The sequence below is a fragment of the Bombus huntii genome, chromosome 9 (assembly GCF_024542735.1).
Source record: "Bombus huntii isolate Logan2020A chromosome 9, iyBomHunt1.1, whole genome shotgun sequence".
NCBI lineage: Eukaryota > Metazoa > Arthropoda > Insecta > Hymenoptera > Apidae > Bombus > Bombus huntii.
Genome location: NC_066246.1, coordinates 15,545,645 through 15,567,939, shown reverse-complemented (window position 1 = coordinate 15,567,939; position 22,295 = coordinate 15,545,645). Strand labels below are relative to the sequence as shown.

General features: G+C 33.9%; 4 protein-coding genes across 7 annotated transcripts in view; 1 reads left to right on the top strand and 3 right to left on the bottom strand.

Annotated features, from left to right (window-relative positions):
- Nucleotides 1-83: 83 nt before the first annotated feature.
- LOC126869390 (probable small nuclear ribonucleoprotein Sm D2) lies at nucleotides 84-1,338 on the bottom strand. Of its 2 annotated transcripts, none has more exons than XM_050625867.1 (3): nucleotides 1,190-1,338; nucleotides 346-601; nucleotides 84-269 (listed from the first exon to the last, which is right to left on the bottom strand). In XM_050625867.1, the coding sequence occupies exons 2-3, from the start codon at nucleotides 571-573 to the stop codon at nucleotides 165-167; spliced, it is 333 nt and encodes a 110-aa protein (XP_050481824.1). In that variant the 5' UTR covers nucleotides 574-601; nucleotides 1,190-1,338; the 3' UTR covers nucleotides 84-164. The 2 variants fall into 2 exon arrangements, with proteins under 2 accessions (XP_050481824.1, XP_050481823.1); XM_050625866.1 differs by lacking the exon at nucleotides 1,190-1,338 and adding an exon at nucleotides 779-927.
- Nucleotides 788-2,598, top strand: LOC126869384 (rRNA-processing protein UTP23 homolog). 3 transcript variants are annotated; one of them, XM_050625852.1, is made up of 4 exons: nucleotides 788-933; nucleotides 1,160-1,297; nucleotides 1,448-1,680; nucleotides 1,764-2,598. In XM_050625852.1, the coding sequence occupies exons 2-4, from the start codon at nucleotides 1,178-1,180 to the stop codon at nucleotides 2,191-2,193; spliced, it is 783 nt and encodes a 260-aa protein (XP_050481809.1). In that variant the 5' UTR covers nucleotides 788-933; nucleotides 1,160-1,177; the 3' UTR covers nucleotides 2,194-2,598. The 3 variants fall into 3 exon arrangements, with proteins under 3 accessions (XP_050481809.1, XP_050481810.1, XP_050481811.1); XM_050625853.1 differs by having other exon boundaries at nucleotides 927-1,075; XM_050625854.1 differs by lacking the exon at nucleotides 788-933 and adding an exon at nucleotides 940-1,075 and having other exon boundaries at nucleotides 1,165-1,297.
- Nucleotides 2,599-3,676: 1,078 nt separating this feature from the next.
- On the bottom strand, nucleotides 3,677-8,389 carry LOC126869375 (enhancer of mRNA-decapping protein 4). Its single transcript, XM_050625837.1, has 9 exons — nucleotides 8,185-8,389; nucleotides 8,004-8,076; nucleotides 7,505-7,710; nucleotides 7,052-7,431; nucleotides 6,705-6,973; nucleotides 4,980-6,619; nucleotides 4,675-4,882; nucleotides 4,318-4,608; nucleotides 3,677-4,240 (listed from the first exon to the last, which is right to left on the bottom strand). The coding sequence occupies exons 2-9, from the start codon at nucleotides 8,057-8,059 to the stop codon at nucleotides 4,051-4,053; spliced, it is 3,240 nt and encodes a 1,079-aa protein (XP_050481794.1). The 5' UTR covers nucleotides 8,060-8,076; nucleotides 8,185-8,389; the 3' UTR covers nucleotides 3,677-4,050.
- A 3,518-nt stretch (nucleotides 8,390-11,907) lies between these two features.
- The window catches only part of LOC126869377 (diacylglycerol kinase 1), a 150,714-nt gene continuing 140,326 nt past the window's right edge, over nucleotides 11,908-22,295 (bottom strand). Inside the window, exons 7-18 of the mRNA XM_050625838.1 lie at nucleotides 17,610-17,732; nucleotides 17,211-17,260; nucleotides 16,778-16,852; nucleotides 16,173-16,410; nucleotides 15,698-15,903; nucleotides 15,059-15,232; nucleotides 14,677-14,971; nucleotides 14,479-14,603; nucleotides 14,100-14,387; nucleotides 13,785-13,986; nucleotides 13,516-13,697; nucleotides 11,908-13,439 (exon numbers count right to left, since the gene is read on the bottom strand). Coding sequence (XP_050481795.1) covers nucleotides 13,350-13,439; nucleotides 13,516-13,697; nucleotides 13,785-13,986; nucleotides 14,100-14,387; nucleotides 14,479-14,603; nucleotides 14,677-14,971; nucleotides 15,059-15,232; nucleotides 15,698-15,903; nucleotides 16,173-16,410; nucleotides 16,778-16,852; nucleotides 17,211-17,260; nucleotides 17,610-17,732 — 2,048 coding nt within the window. The 3' untranslated portion in view covers nucleotides 11,908-13,349. The remainder of the gene's footprint in view (nucleotides 13,440-13,515; nucleotides 13,698-13,784; nucleotides 13,987-14,099; nucleotides 14,388-14,478; nucleotides 14,604-14,676; nucleotides 14,972-15,058; nucleotides 15,233-15,697; nucleotides 15,904-16,172; nucleotides 16,411-16,777; nucleotides 16,853-17,210; nucleotides 17,261-17,609; nucleotides 17,733-22,295) is intronic.

The following is a 22,295-nucleotide window of genomic DNA, read 5'->3' as shown; positions in this document are numbered from 1 at the left end:
TTCATTTTTATACTTAAAATATAAGAGAAAGTATATTATATTAAATTCAAGATATAATTGTTAACACGAATAAATTATACATATTTATAGTTTAAATTAAAAAATTTATTTCAAATTCATGTTTCTTATTTATAAGTTATAAAATAGTGAAGATATTGGTAAAATTATTTTCCTGATGCTGTTGCTAAAGGATTTCGTAGAACTAGAATTACAGAATCACCTCTCAAAAACATTTTTGGAATAAATCTATCCTTATTTACTGGTTTTGCCTAGATAAAAACAAAGCTTTCAGTATACTGTCAATCATAAGTTTTGCTTCAATACCACATAGTTATATTATATTACCTTTTTTTTTCCTTTACCAGTACGTGGAAGTTCAGTCCACATTTCTTTTACATTTTCTAAAACCATGTTACAATGTCTATCAAATGCTTTTACTCTTCCTAATAATTTTTTGTTATTTCTACAATTAATTAAAACTTGTGTATTATTTTTCACAGATTGAGTTAATACTGAAAGTGGTCCAGTGTTAAATTCTTCTTCCTCTCGTTTTGCTAATTCCTCAGGAGTCATTTCAGATTTTGGCTTAGTTAAAGACGACCTAAAAATAAAAGTTGTTCTGTTAGAAAATTGCTAATAGGAATTCAAAGAGAAAAGTTATAACCTTCAGATAAAATTTACACAAAAAGATAGCATATAAATAGAAAAGTAAGGTTAAGTTTTGTGTAAATACAAAAATTACTGTTAAAACGATAAAAAATTTTGTATAAACATTTACATTTTGATGAATTTCTGTTACGAATGAAATCGATAATGCAAAATTTTTCTCAGGAATAGTACACAAAATATAAGTAATAACTATGTTTTCAAATCAACGAGCAACACAACGTTCAGTTTACTTCTATTCACTTCCGATTCCGATCACCTCTGAAAGTAGGTTATGTTATATTGCATATTGAGTAATCTTTCTATATGTATATATATACACAATTTGTGTTTATGAAATACATTGAAAAAGCAAAGCTCTTTATTTAGTGGTTAAAATTTTTAGTATTTTTGTCAATTTAAAATAAAGGTTTACAATGTTTAATAATATTTTATCATATTATTTCGAAGATTAAATCTGTATGTGTATAAGATAAATGTGACACATTTTAAGGTTAGCTGGGAAAATAAGATGAAAACAAACCGACAGAAAAAAGCGAGAAAAAATTTAAGCTTTTTTATTAACAACTTCAAATTTAGATCTCCGTTTCAAGTTCTTATTGATGGCACATTTGCTTTGGCTGCGTTAGAGGTTTGCATTTAAATATATTATTTTATGTTACTGTAATTAAAGTTGATGTCTGCTTTCAGTATATAAAGAATAGAAAATGATATATATAATTACTTATAAATTAATGAAGACAAGTGACTTGAATCTGTAATAATTTTTAATTCTTTTTAGAATAAATTTAATATACAAGATCAATTATCAAAATATTTTCAATCTGAAGTAAAATTATTAACTACACCATGTATCATTTTGGAAACTGAAAAATTAAGTTCATTTTCAAAAGCAGTTAGTGGTGCTATGCAAATTGTTAAACAATATCCTATACATAAATGTGGACATGAAAAACATTCAATTAGTGGCACAAAATGTTTACTATCTATGGTTGGAAAAAATAATTCATTTAGGTATAATAAAAATTTCAATGGGTGGAAATTAAAATTAGTGATACTATACATATATGTATATATATCTGTTATGTTTTTTTCAGATATATTATAGCTACGCAAGACAGAGAACTTCAGGATTACTTGAGAAAAATTCCAGGTGTACCAATAATGTATTTGCATGGTAAAGCACCAACTTTGGAAGCACCTTCACAAGCTAGTCGTGAATATGCTGAAAATATTCGTAAAGAATTAGGGATGACTGAATGGGAGAAAGAAAATATTAAAGTACTAAAAGAAGTAGCTGGAGTAACTGATAAAACAGAAGTAAGACTAAAAAAGAAGAAAAAAGGGGGCCCAAATCCTCTCAGTTGTCTGAAGAAGAAGAGTAAATCACAAACAGAAATTCCAAAAAATGTTAAAGAAAAAATATCTGGTAGAGTTAAGAAGAGAAAGAAAATGAAAATAGCAGCACATATCAAAGAAGCATTGATTGCAGAAGTAAAGAATACACAGTTAGGAAGCACAAAATAATTTGAAAAAGATACATAATGAAAAAAGGACACGTATACATAAAACTTGTATAAATTATTAAAATTTATGCAAATTCCCTTTTATTTATGATACAGTTATTTCTTTCAGCTTACAAAATTGCAGTAATTAGAGCTGTGTCGTAATGTATTTATATGAGTCCATTTATAAATATAAGTATACTTATTTTACTAGTAAAATTGTTACTTGTAAATACATGAAGTATCATACAACTATGTTATTTATGTTTGTGTAACAAAGAACGAACACATTGGAAGATAGAACTGAAAAATCTCATATTGATGTACATTACAAAATTATTTCAACAATTTTTTTTTACAATATTGTATAGTAAAAGATGTCTAAGCATTCGACTTTATTGACTAATATATGTAATTATTCATTGTATTTTAAAATGTCCTATTCTTTATATTCCTTTATACTATTCAAGTAGTACTAATAATTACGCTTAAAGTAAGAAAAATAAGTAAATGGAATCACATCACTTTAAAGTAAGATATGATTATGATAAAGAAGATATAATACTCTATGAATACTCTAAATTAATAATACTCACTCTATACATATATTACATTCTCGTTCAAATATTTAATCATATAAGGAACACGACGTAAATTTTGAATTAGGAACTTCTATGCGTAGAAAACATGAAGGAAATATAAATGCATATAAATTGCACATTATTTACATTCATTTAACAATTATATAAACTGGAATACTGAAAATATACATTTTACGATATAGAGTAATACATAAATAAAAAATAAGTCTTGATTATATGCTCTTATACGTTAGAGAAATTACTAATTAATAAGGTGCATTAAAATTCTCCCACATACTAGTATAATATATTATAAAATTTGAGATACAATTTATTAATTTCAAAGTGTTTATTTTTTCATAGTAAGAAATATAGAATATCTTGGTTTGTTACATTACAGTTAGCAGCATATTAGATAAAAGAAAATATGAATGAGACAGAGATAAAATAAAATAATATGGAATAGAAATACTTCAAAATACGTATAGTTTTAAACACAAAATTCCTGAAACATCGTTTCGTTAAAAGGAAGTCATTTAAGATTACAAGTTAAATTCTAATTAAAATTTAATTGCTACTGTATCTTCATGCGTATGAGAAGTTTAATGTGTATTATACAATATGTCATGAAATGTATTATCTATAGGTTAATACAAAGTTAACATTTAAGAGAATTAGGAGAATATACATTAATTATATGTAAAGATCCTAATTTAAAATTCATTTTAAATATAAAGACAGTACATAGCATAATTTCGCAGAAAAATGCTATCAAAAGATAGAGTTATAATAATTAAAAATAAATCTTTTTTATGTACCATAAAATTTAATAGAGAATTTTTTCAATACCAATTGATAGAATAATATTGGTGATTAATAAAACTTTATTGATAATTATAAAATAATTAATAATTTAAATTCATATAGTGTTTTTATTGTTTATTGTGCCATTATTTTAATGACAATCTCATTTATATCACGCTCTTTAATTATATTGTATAATACATTTATATATTTGTTTATATGTAAGATCAAGAAAATAATTTTTTGGTAAACTCTCGAATATTTCGTAAATGTGTATACTTTATAAAAAATCAAATTATAGGCGCGAGTTTCGACAAATTGTGTAAACTGCTAACGATAACTTCGTACAATATTCTTTTATATTCTATGTAAATTACTGCCAGTCTTGACATGAAGGGATAATGTGAATATTACTTTCAGATTAAGGTATTTTTTAAACAAAACATGTAAAACCTGATGTCAATGGGTCTTTTCTATTCCATACATATATAACATCAAGGTTGTTGATTAAAAAGTGCACGGGCAGCCATAGCTAACATTTTCATACGCCGTATAGAACTATGACTTGGATTAGCTGCTACAAAAGCAGCTAACTGAGATTGCAAAGTCATTAACACAGTACCCATATGTTCTCGTGTTACTGGATCATTGGGATCTAAATTTAATATCGCCTCTTCAAGCCACCTAATAAATAATCATAAAGAATGAGAAATTTTTATCTAACATTGTTAAGCACTAATAATAAAAGATATCTCTATTACCTATGCTTCAGTTCTGTACGGTGTCCTAAATCTGCGGATAACTGCTGTACAAGTGAAAGAATTACAGGTTGTTGTAAAATACATCTTGAGGTTTGACCTTGAGGTCCTACAGAAGAAAATACTCTAGAAGGTTCTGTTTTTTCACAAACTAGTACTACCAAGCCTAAATCACTAGCACTTAGAGCTTGTTGGAAGGCAGCATTTAACTGTCCTCGTTGGAGGAGAGATATAACTCGCGCTTGAGCATCAGCAACCGCTGATACTGGTATAGCAGGTGTAGTAGCTCGAGAACTATAAGCATATTCGATTAATTTCACCATTTAATGGAAACTGATATAGTGTTTTTAATACACTTACCGCGCATTTGTGATCTCAGTAAGTTGTTGGTTTAAATTATCTCTAATAGAATCACGAATTGTACGTATTGTTCCTTCTTGGAGAATAATTAAACCTCTATTTAATTCTGTTTGTAACTCTTCGCGAACTAATGCGGATAGCGCTTCACTTTGTTGTTCATTTCTTTGCTGATATTGTTTATCCGCAATTGCATCCACATTTTGAAGGTCTAAAAAAAAAAAAAAGAAAAATGTTTTATACGAAATTAGCCTTCAAATATAATTGGTATTTTCCTTAAATCGTATTATCAATCGTAGATATCTTACATTCACGAGTACCCCTAACAAAAGCATCTTGTACTTGTTTAAACATTGTTTGACATGCTTTTTCCATGCCAGGTAAAAGAACATTTGTAAAGGTTTCTTTAAATGCTGCGTCTAATGCTGGTTTTGCTGCATTCACTGCTGCCATAGCAAGTGTGTCTTTTATATGATTACTATTAATGAGTTCTGTCAAATTCTTTTTTAAGAGTTCATCCATTCGAGCAGAATCTAATCTAAGTTGATGCTTTAATGGCTCTACTGTGTCTTCAATAATACGTGGTAAGGTAGTTTCAATTTTGTCTTTCATTGCTGTTTCAAGTGTCTTAAGAAAATCGTGTTGCCGAGCCATTTGGCTATATAATGTTTGTTCTAAGGTTGCATTTAGTTGCTGTGAAGCTCGTGCTAAAGCAGATTCTACTCGCGTCGAAATTGGTGTCTCTTGCCTTAATCTAGTCACTTCAGTACTTAACTCTCTTAATTCCTGTCGTTGATCTTGAATTATTTCCAAAATTGACTCTACTTTATTTATTAGTTCGAGAGTATTCAATTCGTTTGTTGTTTGCCATGTATTTTCAGTATTTCCTGTAGTATGCGTTGTTGGTTTCGATTCGTCTTTTAATCTTTTTCTTTTTTCTTCATCATTTGTGAATCCATCGGCTTCCTGCATGGCATGTCTGCTTACATCTTTTAATAATACCATCGGGATATTAGGCCAATCTTCATCAGCAGTATTGGTATCTTTTGGCTTATTTTCTGGTTCTGGTTCTTCATCTGCTTTTGTAAGAGATAAAATTTCTCTTACTTCTCTCGACGGGCTACTACCACTACTAGCAGGTGCTTGTTCTTCTAACTCATTTGTGGCTAATGGTGGGTCTGTTGCATTTAGAGCCTGAACTGCTTGTGCAAGTGAGGGACTAGCAGATAACACTTTACCTAATTCTGGGCTACTAGGGCGAGAATCTAATTCATTATTTTCTTTTTTGGCAGGCGAGCTGAATGCATCTGGCGTCATTAAATTTAAGCCAGCATTGTGATTTGTTGTTGCCTCAAGTGTGGCAGATAAGGAACGATTTTCTTCGCAATTTTCCACTGAAATTCCATTATGATTAACATTTCCCATATCTCGTGTGTCTTCAGAGTAGCCCAGTGATTTATGAGTTAGTGTGTCCATAAGGCAGTTACCACTCACTTGTGAGGCAGGCTTAAAAGTGATATGACATTCTTGTAATGACTTTGGTTGAACTAGATACATCCTTATAACAAGTTGCTCTTCAGTATCTTCTTCACAAGGACATAAGTCTTCCAGCGATTCTCCAGTAGGACGCATTTTACATAAACCAGCATCAACAATTCCAAAACTCAGTATTGGATACGGGAGGAGGAACTCTGATATTGTATTTACTGATGTTATTTCATCATTATCTTTTGTAAGACTTAATATGTACAGAACTTTATTGTATATATCTGATAATAAAAGGTATCCTGCACTAAGATCTAAGCCGGCTTTTAACACTGGTAATTTACCGGTAGAAGGTGTAGGTGCAAATTTAATGGTTTGTAAACAGGACCATACCTCACAAGACCAAACTTTTAATTCTGTATTATTGTCACATCCAGTTATGGCAAACCTCCAAAACTGAACTCTGTGGAACAAAATACAGTTACAGTGATTATTTTAATTTAATAATAAAATAAATTCAATAAAATATTCTGTTACATATTGCTTACTCTGGATGGTATGTTTTATGGTCATCTAGGAAGAACAAGCAGGAAATCGGTCGTCCACCATGTGGTCTCCATTGATGTAAACAACGAGGTTGTACTTGATTACCATGAGAATTACTATGTAAGTAAACTTGAAAGAATTTGACTTCTCCGTCAAAACTAGCTGTAGCTAAGGCTGTGCCATCTGGACTGAATGTTGCTTCTATGATTGTGTCAGAATGTTGATCAATTTCCAACATGCCTCCATTTTCCTTCACAGCTGGATCAATTGCCTATCATTTAGTCAAACAGTTGGATACTTTGTTCATTTTGTATGGATTTTATAATCTGTAAGTAAGGTACACATTCACCTCTATTGATCTGAATCTTGCCGAAACAGTATTAACTGACCACAACTCTACTTTGGAACCACGAGTTAGAACTAAAAGCTTTGAAACTTTATCTCCATCTGATGGTACATCTTCAGGAATATATGGACACCATATCACACGATGACTAGTAGGAGATATATCTTCTGCATCTACTTGTAGCAATAAACTACATAACAATTCTGGTGGTGTTGATTCAATGGTATGTATAAAAAGGTTTCCCAAATAATCAACACATGCCAAAATTGCATTAGAAACATGTGCAAAAGCCAGATCTTGTATTGCTGCACGCATTCCTCTTAACAGAGCTCTTTGTTCCAATTCTTTGTATACAACTCTAACCATACCTCCTCCATTACCAACTAAATAATGTTATTTTTTTAAATTTAGAAGGTCAATAAAATAATTATAATTTAAGTTTAAATTTACCATTACCTTTTATGCCATAAGCTAAATATTTCCCAGACATATGAACAGCTAATAATTGGCCTGGGTAAAAGTTATGTTCCCATGTAAAATCAACAATATTTTTTAACTTCACCTTTGAACTACCGTGATTATGACCTCCTGGTGAAGGAATAACAACAACATTGCTACTATATAATTCAACTGAATGTTGATTTTCTTGTCCAGTGAATTCTCTAAACATAGAGGAGAAGATCTTTATATATATATGAAAAAAGAAAATTGAGCAATAAAAAAGAAATTAAATTAAGTTGATAAATTTAATAATAAAGATCAGAAAATTAACATAAAAAAATTTAAAGATTACACTTTTGATATTTATTGTGTTTATATAGCGTAATACCAAGATAGATAAAAATCAAAAGCATCAAATGTTATGAATGAAAGACGTGTAAAAATATATAAAAATTATCAATGGAAATTCTACCGTTTATAACTGAAATGAAGCTAAATTTCAATAAATACTTACACTGTTTGCTGATATTGAAGATTTAGGTTATCCTCTCCCGTTTTGATCATTTTCATAAACGTGATAGCGTATTCTAAAAAATGATAAAATTAATAAAATTTTGGCGATTACCGTGCCGGAATTCGGATAATTCTAACCCCAGCCGGTGGCACGCCTGATAACGATATTTTGTCAGTCTTACCTTTCGTGCATATATTTGCCGGATTGTAAAAGTGTTTTTTGATGATGCGGTTTTTATTTTAATGAAACATACGCGAATTATTATTTCATCGATGCGAATAAATAACGTGTTTCATGTACATAGTTCAATGAAATTATCAAAAACGAAATGTCAGACAGCTATCAGATACTTGTCAGAAAAATGGACCGGAAGTGCACTGACGGTATTTTATGTATTTCGCGCTATGTGGCGCTTTAAGCTATCGTAATTTTAAGCATTTTAATCACTAAGTATGTATATAATTAGTAAATTTTTCAGATTGCATAGACAGGAAGATGATTTTTTAATACCAAAATACATTATACAACCAAATACATTACAAAATAATTATATCGGTTATGTTAAAGAATTATACTTTCAGTAATACATAGCAATCTCAATTTATAATTTATTCTTTATAGCTATGTATGTATAGGTATATATGTATTGTATATGATACGGAGCATGTAATATATCTTTTTGATACTTTATATTCATTATAAGATTTAATAATCAATGTTCTACATAGAATATTTTTTATTGAAATAGATACTCGCAGAGAATCTTGTATCGTAATTTACACTTTATTTCGTATAATACACTATAATAGACAGGCTTTTCTCTTCATATATGACTATCTTTTGGAAAATGGCAGTAGTGCTCAAACGTACATAGACCCAGTAAAAGTGGCAGTAAATTTCTCTAATTTGAATATCTTTCAATCGCGCTTAACTGTTACAAATCCCAATGAAGCGTTCTTTCGTTTTTTAACCCTCTCTGCTTATTTCGACAAGTTCCTCCGATAACTAAATCTCAAAATATATAAATCTTTCTTCGATTTTGATTTTTGGGATAGAAAAGTAAAAAATCTGAAATAAAAACCGGTTAAATAATAAAATACGTAATGATAAAAAATCTTTTTCTGAATTTCAAATTTGCATCACTTATATAGTATATGATAAATATAGGTCGAATTACTATGTATATATGTATAAAGGAATGAATCACGTGCGGATACAGGTGACGATTTGGGGATTAGGATTAAGGATTGACAGTGAGCAATACAGATCAAATGTTTATGTTAGAGAATTGAATGATAAGCCTGAAAAGCGATATACGTATACACGTGGAACTGATGCATTGTGACATGTGGACATTTAAATACACGTCGTAAAATTGTTTGTTGTGTATATGAAATCGAATATGTACTATAGAGAAGAGTTGTAAGAGAGTTGTTGTAGAAGAATTATTAAGAAGTTGTAACAATATTGTTGAATGAGAGTTGTAAGATCGTATAATGTAATACTTATTTACTTATTTATTTAAGACTGCATATTTCATTAGCCCAATGCATTGAGCCTATTCATGAAACTATATTCACGAAACTATAAGAAATAGAAAATTTCCTTGAAATCATTTACGTGTATTTATTTTATATAAAAATTTTAATTAATAAAAACATTCCTAGAATAAAATTAACTTAAAAATGAAAGAAAAAGTTTTTCGACAGGATCGAAGGTAATGGAAATTCGATTGATATCACGTAAGAGAATTTTTGAAAATCGACAAAGGAATCAATGTTTCTGCGTAATTTTTATTCTGTCATGTCTTCAGTCATACTTCGCGCAACGATTTAGACTAAAATATTCGAGGCACCGAGGCAACGTTTTCTTTGAATTTTCAACTCGAATCGTACGATTCAAATATTTTTTTTCTGCCTTCTTAATCATCAACGAGAAATACACGTTTTTCTTTCTTTCTTTTCTCGTTTTGGTTAGTAAGATGTTTTTATTTCATCGCTGAAGATAACAACGTTGTTCCTTTAACTTACTGGTTCCACTATGAATCATGGAGCGCGCTTAGTAATAAAAAGAAAGGAATAATTGACGTGCGCTATTGTCAATGTTACTATGTGTTACTTTTATATATACAGGGCGTTTCATTTAAAGACGTCAACAGTTATATCTGTTATAATAACTATACCATAGGAATATGTTAAATTTAAAAAAACGAATTCAAGTTTAAAAGTGTTTGAGTAAGAAGAATTGACGCAGAAGGGTCAAGGGACATGTTCACAATGTATTTATTAATTAAAATTTACCGTGATCTTTCGTTTCCATACTCTTCGAAAACGTATGAATTACGTTAAAAAAATGGATCACCCTGTATTATATTTACTAATCCATGAATCAGAATAGAAGTATTTCTATCTCGAGGAAATCGATATTTCGCATCAAGGGTTAAAAAGTTCGTTTCGGTTTCGGGCAATGGTGATGTGGGTTTCTCACGCTGCTGTGCACGGGAATATACTTGTTTTCTTTTCTCATATTTTTTTTTGTCATTTTTTTCTTTCTTCTTTTTTCTTTTTTTGATTTTTGGGTCTTTCCTTATATCATAACATTATTACAATGACAAGCACACTGAGACACTGCGCCAATCCAATAGAAAAACAATATTTGTAATTATTGTGCCAATAGTATTCACAGTTTCGCGACGAAGAAGCACGACGATATATGTATTTATTTGTATTCTGTCGTCCGATACTTCTTTCATCCGATTTTTGTTTGCTAATGAATAACAACTTAACGATTAAGACCTTAATGGTTGTATCATTATACGTAAGCGTAATATTTCGATTCGTCTAACGAGAGCAACTATATTATATTATAGTCGATCATATAATCGCTAAGGGAAATATGCGTATATAACGATTATAAGGGAAACGATCATTATTTGCGCGATGAATAAATTGTATATCAATTCCTCTACGTAAAACGATCGAGAAATACATGCTTGAAAATATTGACTCGTAAACGCTTGCCTCTAGAACGTCTTTTCGTGGGAATTCATTTCGAGCAATGTATATTCTGCGTTTGTACGCGATCAAAGGAATAACAGATGATAAATTTGTTAAATATGAAAGAAAAATGGAAGAGAACAGAAGGATCTATGCTTTTTTCAAAATAAATAATAAAATTGAAAGAATTCGAGGATACAATAGACATCGCTGACGTTGCTTCAATTTTGAAACGTTACATCAGGCTTAATGGTCATCACTGCTACAAGATAAAATTTAACATCATTCTATAATCATTACGTGGATTTTTCGACGTTGTGATGGTCCCTGCGGGATGTTATATACTTGGTGTCGTACTTTTTCGTTACACTTTCCATACAAAAGCATAAATATCTCGAAACGCGATACTAAAGCGAAATATGCAGATACAAATCAGAATAATGCGAGTGAACATGACGACATTGGCATGTTGTAACATCAAGTATACTCTACTCGATACTGCCTTGTCGATTTTTTGTCAAAGTACGATTAGATTCGTCTACTAAAATTGACATTTTGGAATAACGCGAAACGAATGTGAGTTGCGTGTGCTCGGAAATAAAAAATGCAACCTATATTTTTAATTACTTCTATTATCGGACGGAAGATCTGAAAAATACTTTGGAGAAATGATCCAAACATTTCTGGCAAATAAATAATTTAATGGTAAATAAGTTGGAATACTCATGGAAACGAGGCTATGAAAATTACAAATGTACTTATAGAAGCGTTCGTACAGACAACGAGGAAGTGCGTGCTGATGCAGTCGTAGAAGAATTCTATGAAAAATCCTATAAATTCCATACCACAATACTGATCATTATACGTAACACGTTGGCTGAATCGATTTTTGATTAAACTTCGCAGTAGATTATAATATCTGTGTTTGTCTCCTACTTATTTAGCAATATGATATTTAATATGTCCACTGTAATCCACTTCTATGTTTTAATAGTTCGACGCGCGTTAATACGCGTACAATTAAAAAAGTGCTAACTCTATTTGCGTATCGATCGAGAGATGGCCAACGTGTAGAAAGACAACAATATGTTGAAGAGAAACTTAAGGGACTAATTTATAAGAGCGCGCATTATAAGAACTATTGCACCGATTAACAAGCTACATCGCATCAAATCGAAAATATACGCATAATTTTCGTAACTTTTGATTGTGCGATTCATACAAAAGACAAACGCGGAACAACTGAACCTCGCGGCTCTAATTTATAGCCGCGCTCGGTTTGCTGATGCTGATATGCTTACGATATACTGCTCCGTCTTGAGAGCCATCGAATAAATAAATAAGTTCGGACGAATAAATAAATAAATAAATAAATAAATAAATAAAACCAATCTATCGTGATTTATGTCTAAGCAGTTACGACTAAGCTTCCGTACAAAAATCTTAACGTTAAGAGAGAAAAGTAGAAGATCTTTGATTATTGGACGGAGTCGTGCAAAAAAGAGGAGCGATTCGAATAGTTTCATGCGCCGTTAATGCGATAAACTTCTTCCTTTCTTTTTTTTTCTTTATAAAAGTAAACGGATACAAGACTGGTCGAGGATATGCAGATCAAAAAACAGCAAGTAGAATATAAAATAACGTACAACAGATACATACTCAACGTTTGATCGATATAAAATTAGATTTTATACTCTTTACTTACAACAAATATTATTCATCTAAAGAATATGATCTGCATATCTTCAACTATGATATTTTATGGAGAAATAAAACCCTTACGATATATCTAAGTGTTGTACAAAGAAAAAGAATGATTAAAGAAGTTGTCGTTAATATTATCTAGATAACGTTACGTACGAGATTATTTTCTCTTTTGCATGATACCGTACAATCCGTTATGTCGGTATATAAATTATACGCTCGATTGCAATAGTACAACCTCGTATTTGCTTGCACATTTGAAACGGTAGACTCAAGCCACGGATTTGAGAAACGGAAGAGAAGAAAACATATTCGGCGTATCTCCGCATAGTATACAAAACGATCATACATCGGTATCGATGACCGACGAGTCTACCGCTAATCCTATCACTAAGACGAGCGATGCTTTATTATTATTCTCAAAAATACTGTACACAAGAATACCTAAGTTACGTCGAAGCTCGTTCCATGCTCTCGGACGAGCATCGAAGCTGTGTTAAGTACGACCGAATTGATACGCTTCATTCTCCCTTTCTTTTAATTAAGATAAGATAAAACAGGCGGGACGACGTCGAGACTACGTTCTGATCGAGAACTGAGTCGATTATTTCGATTTTCCAGTTTCGTTATTTGATAATATTGAAGTTCACCTCTTTAAGAAACGGAAGAGGCCTCGACCCTTTTCCGGTGGCGGTGCCATTAACATCGGTACTTGGTTTTTATGCGTTATGTGAATCTGGAACAATAAAATATCTATAAGTGATCGGTAGATATAATTAAATAATTACTAAGTGTTCAAAGGATCAACTTACAGTGCATGGACCCTGCATCCATGGCTCACCATCGATTTGCATCGGGAAACGTTTGCTGGTGGTGATGGTGACACTACTGCATTGTGCCAACCTTCTACCGGAATGACGAAGTCCAGTTTTCACTTGACCCATATGCAAACAGTTTTCCAAACCGATCACCTCTATGAGATTGTCTCCAATATCTGTAAACATTACACTTATTTTTCATTTGCTCTAACTACGTCTATCTAACTTGTTAAGCGATCACGAAACATTGTCTATGCACTTGCCTTGTATCGCGGCTGTAAGATCTACGGAATTAAAACTGCTGGTGCTTAGTTCTTTGTCTGGTCGTTTCTTGCGTTTACCAAGTCGATGTTTCGTATGGTGTTCACCCCAGAGATTGGAACCTCCATGAGTAAAAGGAATGTTTAATAATGCGACACCTTGGAGAGAAGGTCCGTGTGCTAAATCTAACGGTGTCCCGTCACACTGTGAATGAGAAATATCGAGATTACAATCGGTATTACTGGATGAACAGAATTCATTATTAATCTTAACCATCTTTTTAAACGACATTTTAAACATTTGAAACATTTACGTACAATGATCTCTAGATCTTCGTGAAGATTTTTACAGCTGGCAGCAAATTGTTCCGTTGTCGCGTACTCAAAGTACCAAAGTTTGTTCTTCATCCGGCTATTGAATTTCTCGGGATTCTTTTCCCTTTCCATGTGGAATTTTACACAGATCGCGGCGTCCACGCCCACAGAGAAGTAATTGTTAATGATATTGTACGGTATACTGTCTTGATTTGGTTTCATCTCATCTTTCTGATCAAGTACTTCTATCTGCCAGCGGTCCATCATTACAGGTGTCGCTTTCTCTATTTTCTAGAAATTATTTCACACAGCAATTTTAAATGCATCAACCTCGTTTTAACTGTCCGTGTAAGAATGATCTTTTATCATGATATTTACATACTTTGAGTACTTTATGAATAGCTTCTCCTTCGTAACCACCACCCCATCGCAAACACCTCGCAAGATCGTTGCCTGTCCCTAATGGTATGACACCTACGGCTGGTTGATGCTCGAATTGGACACGATCTGAAGTTTAAACACAAAATGCTGGTTATAAATGGATCATTTGAATACCCAGCTCTCAAATTATTAATCGTACCCATTGTCTCTAACACCCAGCCAACGGTACCATCACCGCCGCAGCAGATCACCTTAAAGTTCTTCACGTCCTTGAACATTTGCAAACCCTGCATAGGTCCGCCCACGGCCAGATTATGAACTTGGCGCGGGTTCAGGATATATTGGAACTTCCTCAACATGCGTTCGCCTTGCCTTCCTCCGGATTTTGGATTTATGAACACCAGAAGTGGAAAAGTGTCCGGCGGCGGTGTAATTTGGAAGGACATAGCTGGCTGTTGATTAGTAGCAGCACCGGATGTCAGGAATCCACTTTGCTAATAGAATTTTGCATCTCGAATTAGAATCCTTTGATATCGCGTCTGGTTGGTGTTTAATCGTTCGATTCAGCTCATTGCACTTACCGAGGCAACAGTCGACGAATCCTGGCCGTGTTTGCTTCCCTTTTTACTGTCCCTAGATAACGATCTTTGCCTGTCTAAGACAACTGGACAAATCGCCGTAGGCGGAAGGATATGAACTGCGTACTCACCCAACGTGCACTCTGTCCTCACTTGCGAAACGCATCTGTTATGCAACTGTAAAATCGTTATTAGCGTGAATAACGTTATACGAGTATAATTGTTGTTCGATAGTTACAACTAGAATTTATATGTTTATGAACATAATTACAAGAATGGAATATAGTCAGAGATTTGGCGCGTTCAATACTTTCGGCATTCTATGTATTTTTCTATATTATGTTTACTTTCAGCGTTATTGTATCGTTAAATTTTTACACGAACGTGGATTAATTATAGCTTTGTTATCTCTTTTCTCTTTCAACTCCAGCTATGTCTACATTTCTTGCTGAAAATATAAAAAATACGATCTGTACGTACATACGAAACGTACGTTTTATATCGAAACGTACATACAAGTTTCACGTATCAAACCTCCAAACTTTCATATACACTTACAGCATAACTGGAATATTTGGTTGCCTACACAGGGAATCTGATTCATTGACAAAGGAAATAATTATAAAAGGAAAGACTACTCACTGTCAATTGACACCATCTGCAGTGCAAACCCGTAATCCCGTTGTAGCTCTTGATAGTTTTTCTACATTTGAAACATTTGCCGTGACAATTTCCCTCGACCCAATGGTGCGCCATCGTTTGCGACGTCTTTTTGCTTTTCACGTAGGTGGCTATGCAAGAGGCTGGTGCTCTTTGAACGCACCTTTCGTGGACAGTGTACTTGCAAACTATATAAAAAGAGAACGGCTCGTTTGTCTGTTGCTTCAGTGCGAATGAAAAAAATGATTGGTACTCGAGACGCGGGTTACTGTAAACTCGATAAACAACGATATACTTTACGAAAATTGCTCCTCTTTCATCGCAGATTACCAAGGCGCAAAAGGAGAAAAGAGAACATATAAAAAGGATGGAAGCTGATCGGATGAAAATGTTTTCTAGCAAAACATCCGTGAAAAAAGAACCGTTGTAACATCAAAGAAGCTCCGATGATACTTACAGACACAACAAAGGCCCTTCTTTCCGAGACCGACTAGCATATTCAAACAGAGATTGCAGTAGGCGGGTTTGCTAAAGTGTTTTAGCCTCCAGAGATGGTTACCGTCTTCCTTTACGTGAGAATCCAAGCCCAAAAGAACTAGCAGCGGGATCGTCGTCAGACCACCCCTTTTCCATTCTTCCAGAGATACCGTACCATCCGCGTCGTAGTCTATTTCTATCATCATATCTTGCAGTATCTAGAAATATCGAGGATTTACGTCTAGATATCGCTCATCAATTTCCCATCTCTTCGTTGTGTAAACAAAGAAATTTTAGATTTTATGTATCTTCATCCCAAACGTAATATCTCTTCTGTAATGTTTATAATAGAGTAACTTGGGGCAACTGTTTTATTACAAAATTGAAATTCACGATGTTATTTAAAGTACATTTTTTTTTTTAATGGGATGGTTCGTTATTTTAGAAAAGGTTTCTTTTCGTATTAATTAAAATAAATGTTTTAAACGAAAAGAATCGTATCTAGATGAAAAATAGAGTTATTAAGATGCGCGTGGATACGACAACGTGCATCTGAAAAGGAATATTAATGATATTCCAACTCACCGGTTTCAATTCCGAGACGTCCCATCCGAGATACTCGGCGACATTCATCATCTGATTGACAATGCAGTCCATCTCCTAGGGAAACGTGATAATAATATTAAACCCGTGGCTACGTTAGATAAGGTGCTCTCGAATCGATCTATTTCAATTCGTTGATGGACTTCGTTGCCCTATCGACAGGCGTATTTACGATTAATTGGTCGATAAATTTCCAATACTACCATATGAAACCTATAATCATTTCGTTTAACATATATGGTGAGAAAACATTGAACAAAAATATAGATATAAAATCGACCATTTGAAACGTCGCAAACTATTTGCAATTCCGTGCAGTTTCCATTTTCTTCGCGTTTAAACACGCTGTCGATGAGAATCGGTTTTTTGCAACAATTAAGGGAAAAAATAAAACAAAAAATCTCGTTCTACTCACGTTTGTGTCAAGAACGCCGTTCCCATCTGTATCGTACAGCCGGAACATGACTGAAAAAAAAGAGAGAAAGGCAAATGAATTAATGCGCGTCGAAATTGGCGTGCAACAAGTTGCAGCAGATATGCAAGCTCGAGTGCACTGTGTGCGAGTGCAACTAGCGAAGCAGACTGAGAAAATGAGTGGCGTTGGACACGCGAATACGAACGTTTAAGGAATACAGCCGTGACTGTCGATGCATCCGTCCGTGAATTTTTCTTTTATCAGGCCATGATTTATGACAAAGTGACATAAGAACGCGTTAATGGCGAAAGGTTACCCGAGATCGGAACAAAAATACCCACTGCTCGCTTTCATGAGATCTAATTAACTTTGATCGATACAAAAGAAACAATTACTTACACTCTAATTTATCTTCTGGCCTACCAGCTTCCAGGAGGGAAAGATAGCACACGATATCCTTGAGGCTGACTTTAACCGAGTGGACATCTATCGTGCTCTGTTTTCTAACGAAGTTTCTCATTTCTGCGGAATGAAAGATAATGAACGAAATTAAGATCTGTTTGATTCGATGCGTATCGTTTAACTGCCAAAAACATTCTGCTCTCTATTCATTTTCGTTTAATCCTTTCGTTACAACGAGTAATTATACCCGTGGATAGCCAGTATCAAGCGTTTATTATATTGGATTGTAACATTCGTTCGTCTTCTTCCATTAAAATAGAACGAATTTGTGATGCAATTCAATATATCAAGCCCTTAACGCACGAATTTTTCTCTGATTTAGTAGCGAAAATGGGTAAATTTTCGCGTAATATTGTAGGAGATCGAATAATGAGACTGCCAGTATGTGTAATCGTTAATGTATTTAAAACACTTCTCGTCGCGAAACGGTATGTATAAAGTCGTTTGGTCACAGTTTATAATGAAACGTTCGTTTATTTATAATAGTCAGGGGAAAGTCAAAAGATTCAAATTTGTCTTGTTTTACGATTACATGGGTTACACGGTTTTACGGTTCTTACAATACCTGTGACCTAACGGTCTTGTTACTCCGAAGCAAAACAACATGATTTGAATCGAATTCTAACTCTTGTGCCGCTACAATATAAAACGACTAACAATGAAAACGTGTATAATCGTCTTATAGTACGAATCTATAAAGATCAGTGACTAAAATAATCAGCCAAATTAAAAGCAATCTATGACCGTATATGTTAGGGGCATGTATCGAATGGTTAAGGATAACTATAGTCAGACGTAAAAATTTCATCGAAACTTTGTTTCAGCATAACGCAGCTTCGTATCTTTAGGTTAATTGGCATTCTTGTACTAACTGTGTTACGATATAATGGAATCGTACTTTTCAATATCTACTCACTTTTTCAGTGCTTAAATCAAATGCCTAGTAAAATCTATCAAAACAATGGTACGCTATAACTGAAGAGATTGAGACCTGGTGGAAACAAACGATCCGATACATCGTTGCAATTTTCCACTAGTAACATTGCACGACTCAATAGTTGTATACAGGGTGGTTGGTAACTGGTGGTACAAGCGGAAAGGGTGTGATTCTACGCGAAAAAAGAAGTCGAAAATATAGAGTAAAAATTTTTCGTTCGAGGCTTTGTTTTCGAGAAAATCGACTTTGAATTTTCGCTCGGTACGCGTGCACTTTATCGCGTCTCGTTATAACGGATCTCACTGTAGATCGTTACCTCGATGGAAAAATTAAAAAAAAAATTTTTTTTAAATTTTTATTCTATATTTTCTATATTTTCTATTCTATATTATTCCATCGAGACAACGATCTACAGTGAGATCCGTTATAACGTACCGCACGCGTACCCAGCGAAAATTCAAAGTCGATTTTCTCGAAAACAAAGCCTCGAACGAAAAATTGTTATTCTATATTTTCGACTTCTTTTTTCGCCTAGAATCACCCCCTTTCCGCTTGTACCACCAGTTACCAACCACCCTGTATATTTCCAATATAGCACCCTTGTGTCCATTTCGTCATTGGAAATATAAACCTGTTGAATCGTAAAGCGTTGTTGCAACGAAATTGCAATGGTGTCGCATCGTCTGCAGCGAACATAGATATAAAATACCATTACATTCGATCGACGCTTATAGCGTGACTAGACAGTTTCAACTATTATTGCACACATTCCTGGATTTCTAATAAGTCCAGGAAAAGTTATGGTCTCATGGTGACGTCAAAGTCGAAGAAAAGTCCGATCGAATATTATTTTTAGATTAGAACGAAATGGCTTTCGTCAGTCGTGTCTAAGAATTTCTACAAGGAACCTGTTGCTTCGTACGTAGCGGGGTTTAGGAGCCAAGTATCGATGCATGCACACGAGTACCGCTCTAATTATAACGATCGAGCATTGCACGTGCACGACTGTTCGTTGATAGACGCGACGAATATTCTTGGAACGATATTTGTAAGCAGAAATTTCGTGTTTTACCTTCGTAATTTCGCTCGATACGTAAACAATTTCTCGATCGAACGATCGAATACGGAAAAAACGTAAGTTACTGGGATCTTTGACATTTGATATTCTGCTGTTATATTGTTGCTGTATATCGTACAACCTTTCTCTGGTTCTGTAACAAAATGTAATTTAGTCGATAACTTAACCGCGCTATGATTTTCCGATTCTTTATTTCCCAATCTTACTTTAATTTCAAGCAAGAAAAGTCTTTTAACGTTTTAATATCGCAATGTTTCTTTCTCAATTTCTTTAAACTTAAAAAGAACTTTGGAGCGGATTACTATATACTCTGTTAAAATATTCTGTTTTAAGAATTATTATTATTATTTCGTCGAAATTGTATAATAGAAGAACGCAAGCAAGTTGTTTGAAAATCCGAAAAACGATCTCCAAGTGACTTTCAATGACGTCGATGTAACCCTCCAATGACCTTGACACGATTTTTGACGCTTTTCGAGTATTTGTCGTAGTTTATTAAAACTTAGTGTAACCTTGAATAATCTAGTATACTTTTGAGCGATCTGGAAATATCTGTAAAAAATGTTTCAATCATCGCGCAAAGAAAACTATCGAATTTCATCGAAATAATATTCCCTCGAACTGGCCGATTCGGAACTATTCGAGGACACTCGAGGATGACTCAATAAAACGAGTAGAACGTGATTGTCTGACCGAGAGGCAACTCGTGTGAGACTATTAGTTTACCGTGTTGCTGATAAAAATAGTCCCGAATCGGAGACAAGACGAAGCCTCGAGACATCGATACTGTCCCTGTAATTCCTTCTCGTGATTTTACGAGTCTCTAGATACGTAGACACCTGAGATGTCCCTATGAAGGAAACAGAGAAGAAAAACAAGAAGACTAAGAAGAAGGAGAAGAAGAAGAAAAAAAGGAGGAAGGTTAAAACGGCTAGTCACGAGGGAAATAAAACCGGTCGATCAATCGTTGAAGGCGAACGATTTATCTTTAGTACGCGCAACAACGTTGAAACAAATTCACCGGTAATTCTATTGCTCTCTGGCGGTCCATTTTGCCTCGTCCATGATTTCTCGATGGCTACGCTCGCGATTTATATTGCGGCGATTTCAAGTGACGCACGAATGAACCGCGAAAACTGATTTCATTCTCGCCGCCAAGAAACACGCGAAAAATCCTGTTTTCCACTCTTGAGCAGGCCATCGCACAGCTTAATACGTATCAGCTTGATACTCGGTACTGTAGCGTTCGCTTTTGCTTTTCATAAAATTCTACAACTTCTGTTTTACCAGTAAAACTGATTCATCGTTATATAGCGGAGAATATCTTTGGCATAACTTCTCCGACATTTACGTATGAAGATGGTAGCAGAGGATGGTCTTCGATAGCTGTAAGTAAACAGTTGATTTTGAACAGACCACGCCAGTGTTATTTGTGGATGCAGCAACGCTTTCGTATTTCAACAAATATTGATATTGAACATGTAATTAAACGCTGTCGAATCTTTCGTCCGATGAAATCATTAACGTAAAAGCTTGTTTGCAATGTGATACAGCGCGAACTTACAGGTTCGAGGAAGACAAAAAGAACACGATTGCCCCGACTAATTATTCTTCCAAACAACGAAGTTACTGGTGCGAAAGGGAGAAAAGGAGTTCATCGATCATCAGAGGTGCATGGTATACGGGTTCGTTGGAGAAACTTGGCTGCAATTTATTCCACCGAGCAACGTGATCGCTGAGAACAATTAATTTAATTGAAACCATCGGTGCTCGCCGGATGACACGATTGATTGCCTCGCCACGACGATCACGGTGTAATGAATAACCGGACGGGCTAACTTATTCGACGTTATTTCCGGCCAGATTTCATTTCGCCGTATGAATAGAATCATCCTGAACGACCACGTGCATTGTTTCCCGCGACAATTAATCCGGTGCAACAACCGACCTGGTCTTTCGGCCACGTCGAGAAAGCGATATTCTTGCACAATGTTATTTTTGTTTGATAAAAGGGCTCGATGTTTCGCCTGTTTCGAACAACGAGAAGCGTTGGCCAATCGCGGCGAGCGTCGATGACACAAATGTTTTTCTGTCAACCTGGAAATTCATGACGCTTAATTTTTGCGTTATAGACACGGAGCAACGATTTTATTTAACAGCGGAATTTCGCTCGTTTGTAACTTTCATTGTTAATAATGTTCAACAATGATATTCTACGTTGTCTTTGTAATAAATATAAATGGATGACAAAGCACTGCTATCTTTAAACAACGGAGCAAGTTGAAAGGGAAAAAGTTGCGTAAAATATACTACACAAAATACTTACTTCTAAATATTCTCTAGTTTGTTACTTACAAGCTGGTTAACAAGAAACAAGACCAGATTACTCGACATTTTATTTGTTGGAAGCATACTTCGGATTTAAATTACGGCTATTCTTTGTCAATTCCGAATTCTCCGTCAAAATTGAAATATTTATATTACAGAAAAATCTCTATTCGAAAAACACGTGGTATTTAGTATAATTCTTATTTGTGCACCGTGTTGAAACTATATACCGCATGTAATTTTGTGACACATCGATATTAATAACATTTGCAATCTGATT

Coding starts and splice junctions, on each gene's coding strand:
- LOC126869390 (XM_050625866.1), bottom strand. Junction 270..345: donor CTGGTAAAGGAAAAAAAAAG/GTAATATAATAT, acceptor GTTTTTATCTAG/GCAAAACCAGTAAATAAGGA.
- LOC126869384 (XM_050625852.1), top strand. CDS start 1,178: ATGAAAACAAACCGACAGAAAAAAGCGAGAAAAAATTTAAGCTTTTTT. Junction 1,298..1,447: donor TTGCTTTGGCTGCGTTAGAG/GTTTGCATTTAA, acceptor AATTCTTTTTAG/AATAAATTTAATATACAAGA. Junction 1,681..1,763: donor GGAAAAAATAATTCATTTAG/GTATAATAAAAA, acceptor TGTTTTTTTCAG/ATATATTATAGCTACGCAAG.
- LOC126869375 (XM_050625837.1), bottom strand. CDS start 8,059: ATGAAAATGATCAAAACGGGAGAGGATAACCTAAATCTTCAATATCAG. Junction 7,432..7,504: donor TTTAGCTTATGGCATAAAAG/GTAATGGTAAAT, acceptor AACATTATTTAG/TTGGTAATGGAGGAGGTATG. Junction 4,241..4,317: donor CGTACAGAACTGAAGCATAG/GTAATAGAGATA, acceptor ATTATTTATTAG/GTGGCTTGAAGAGGCGATAT.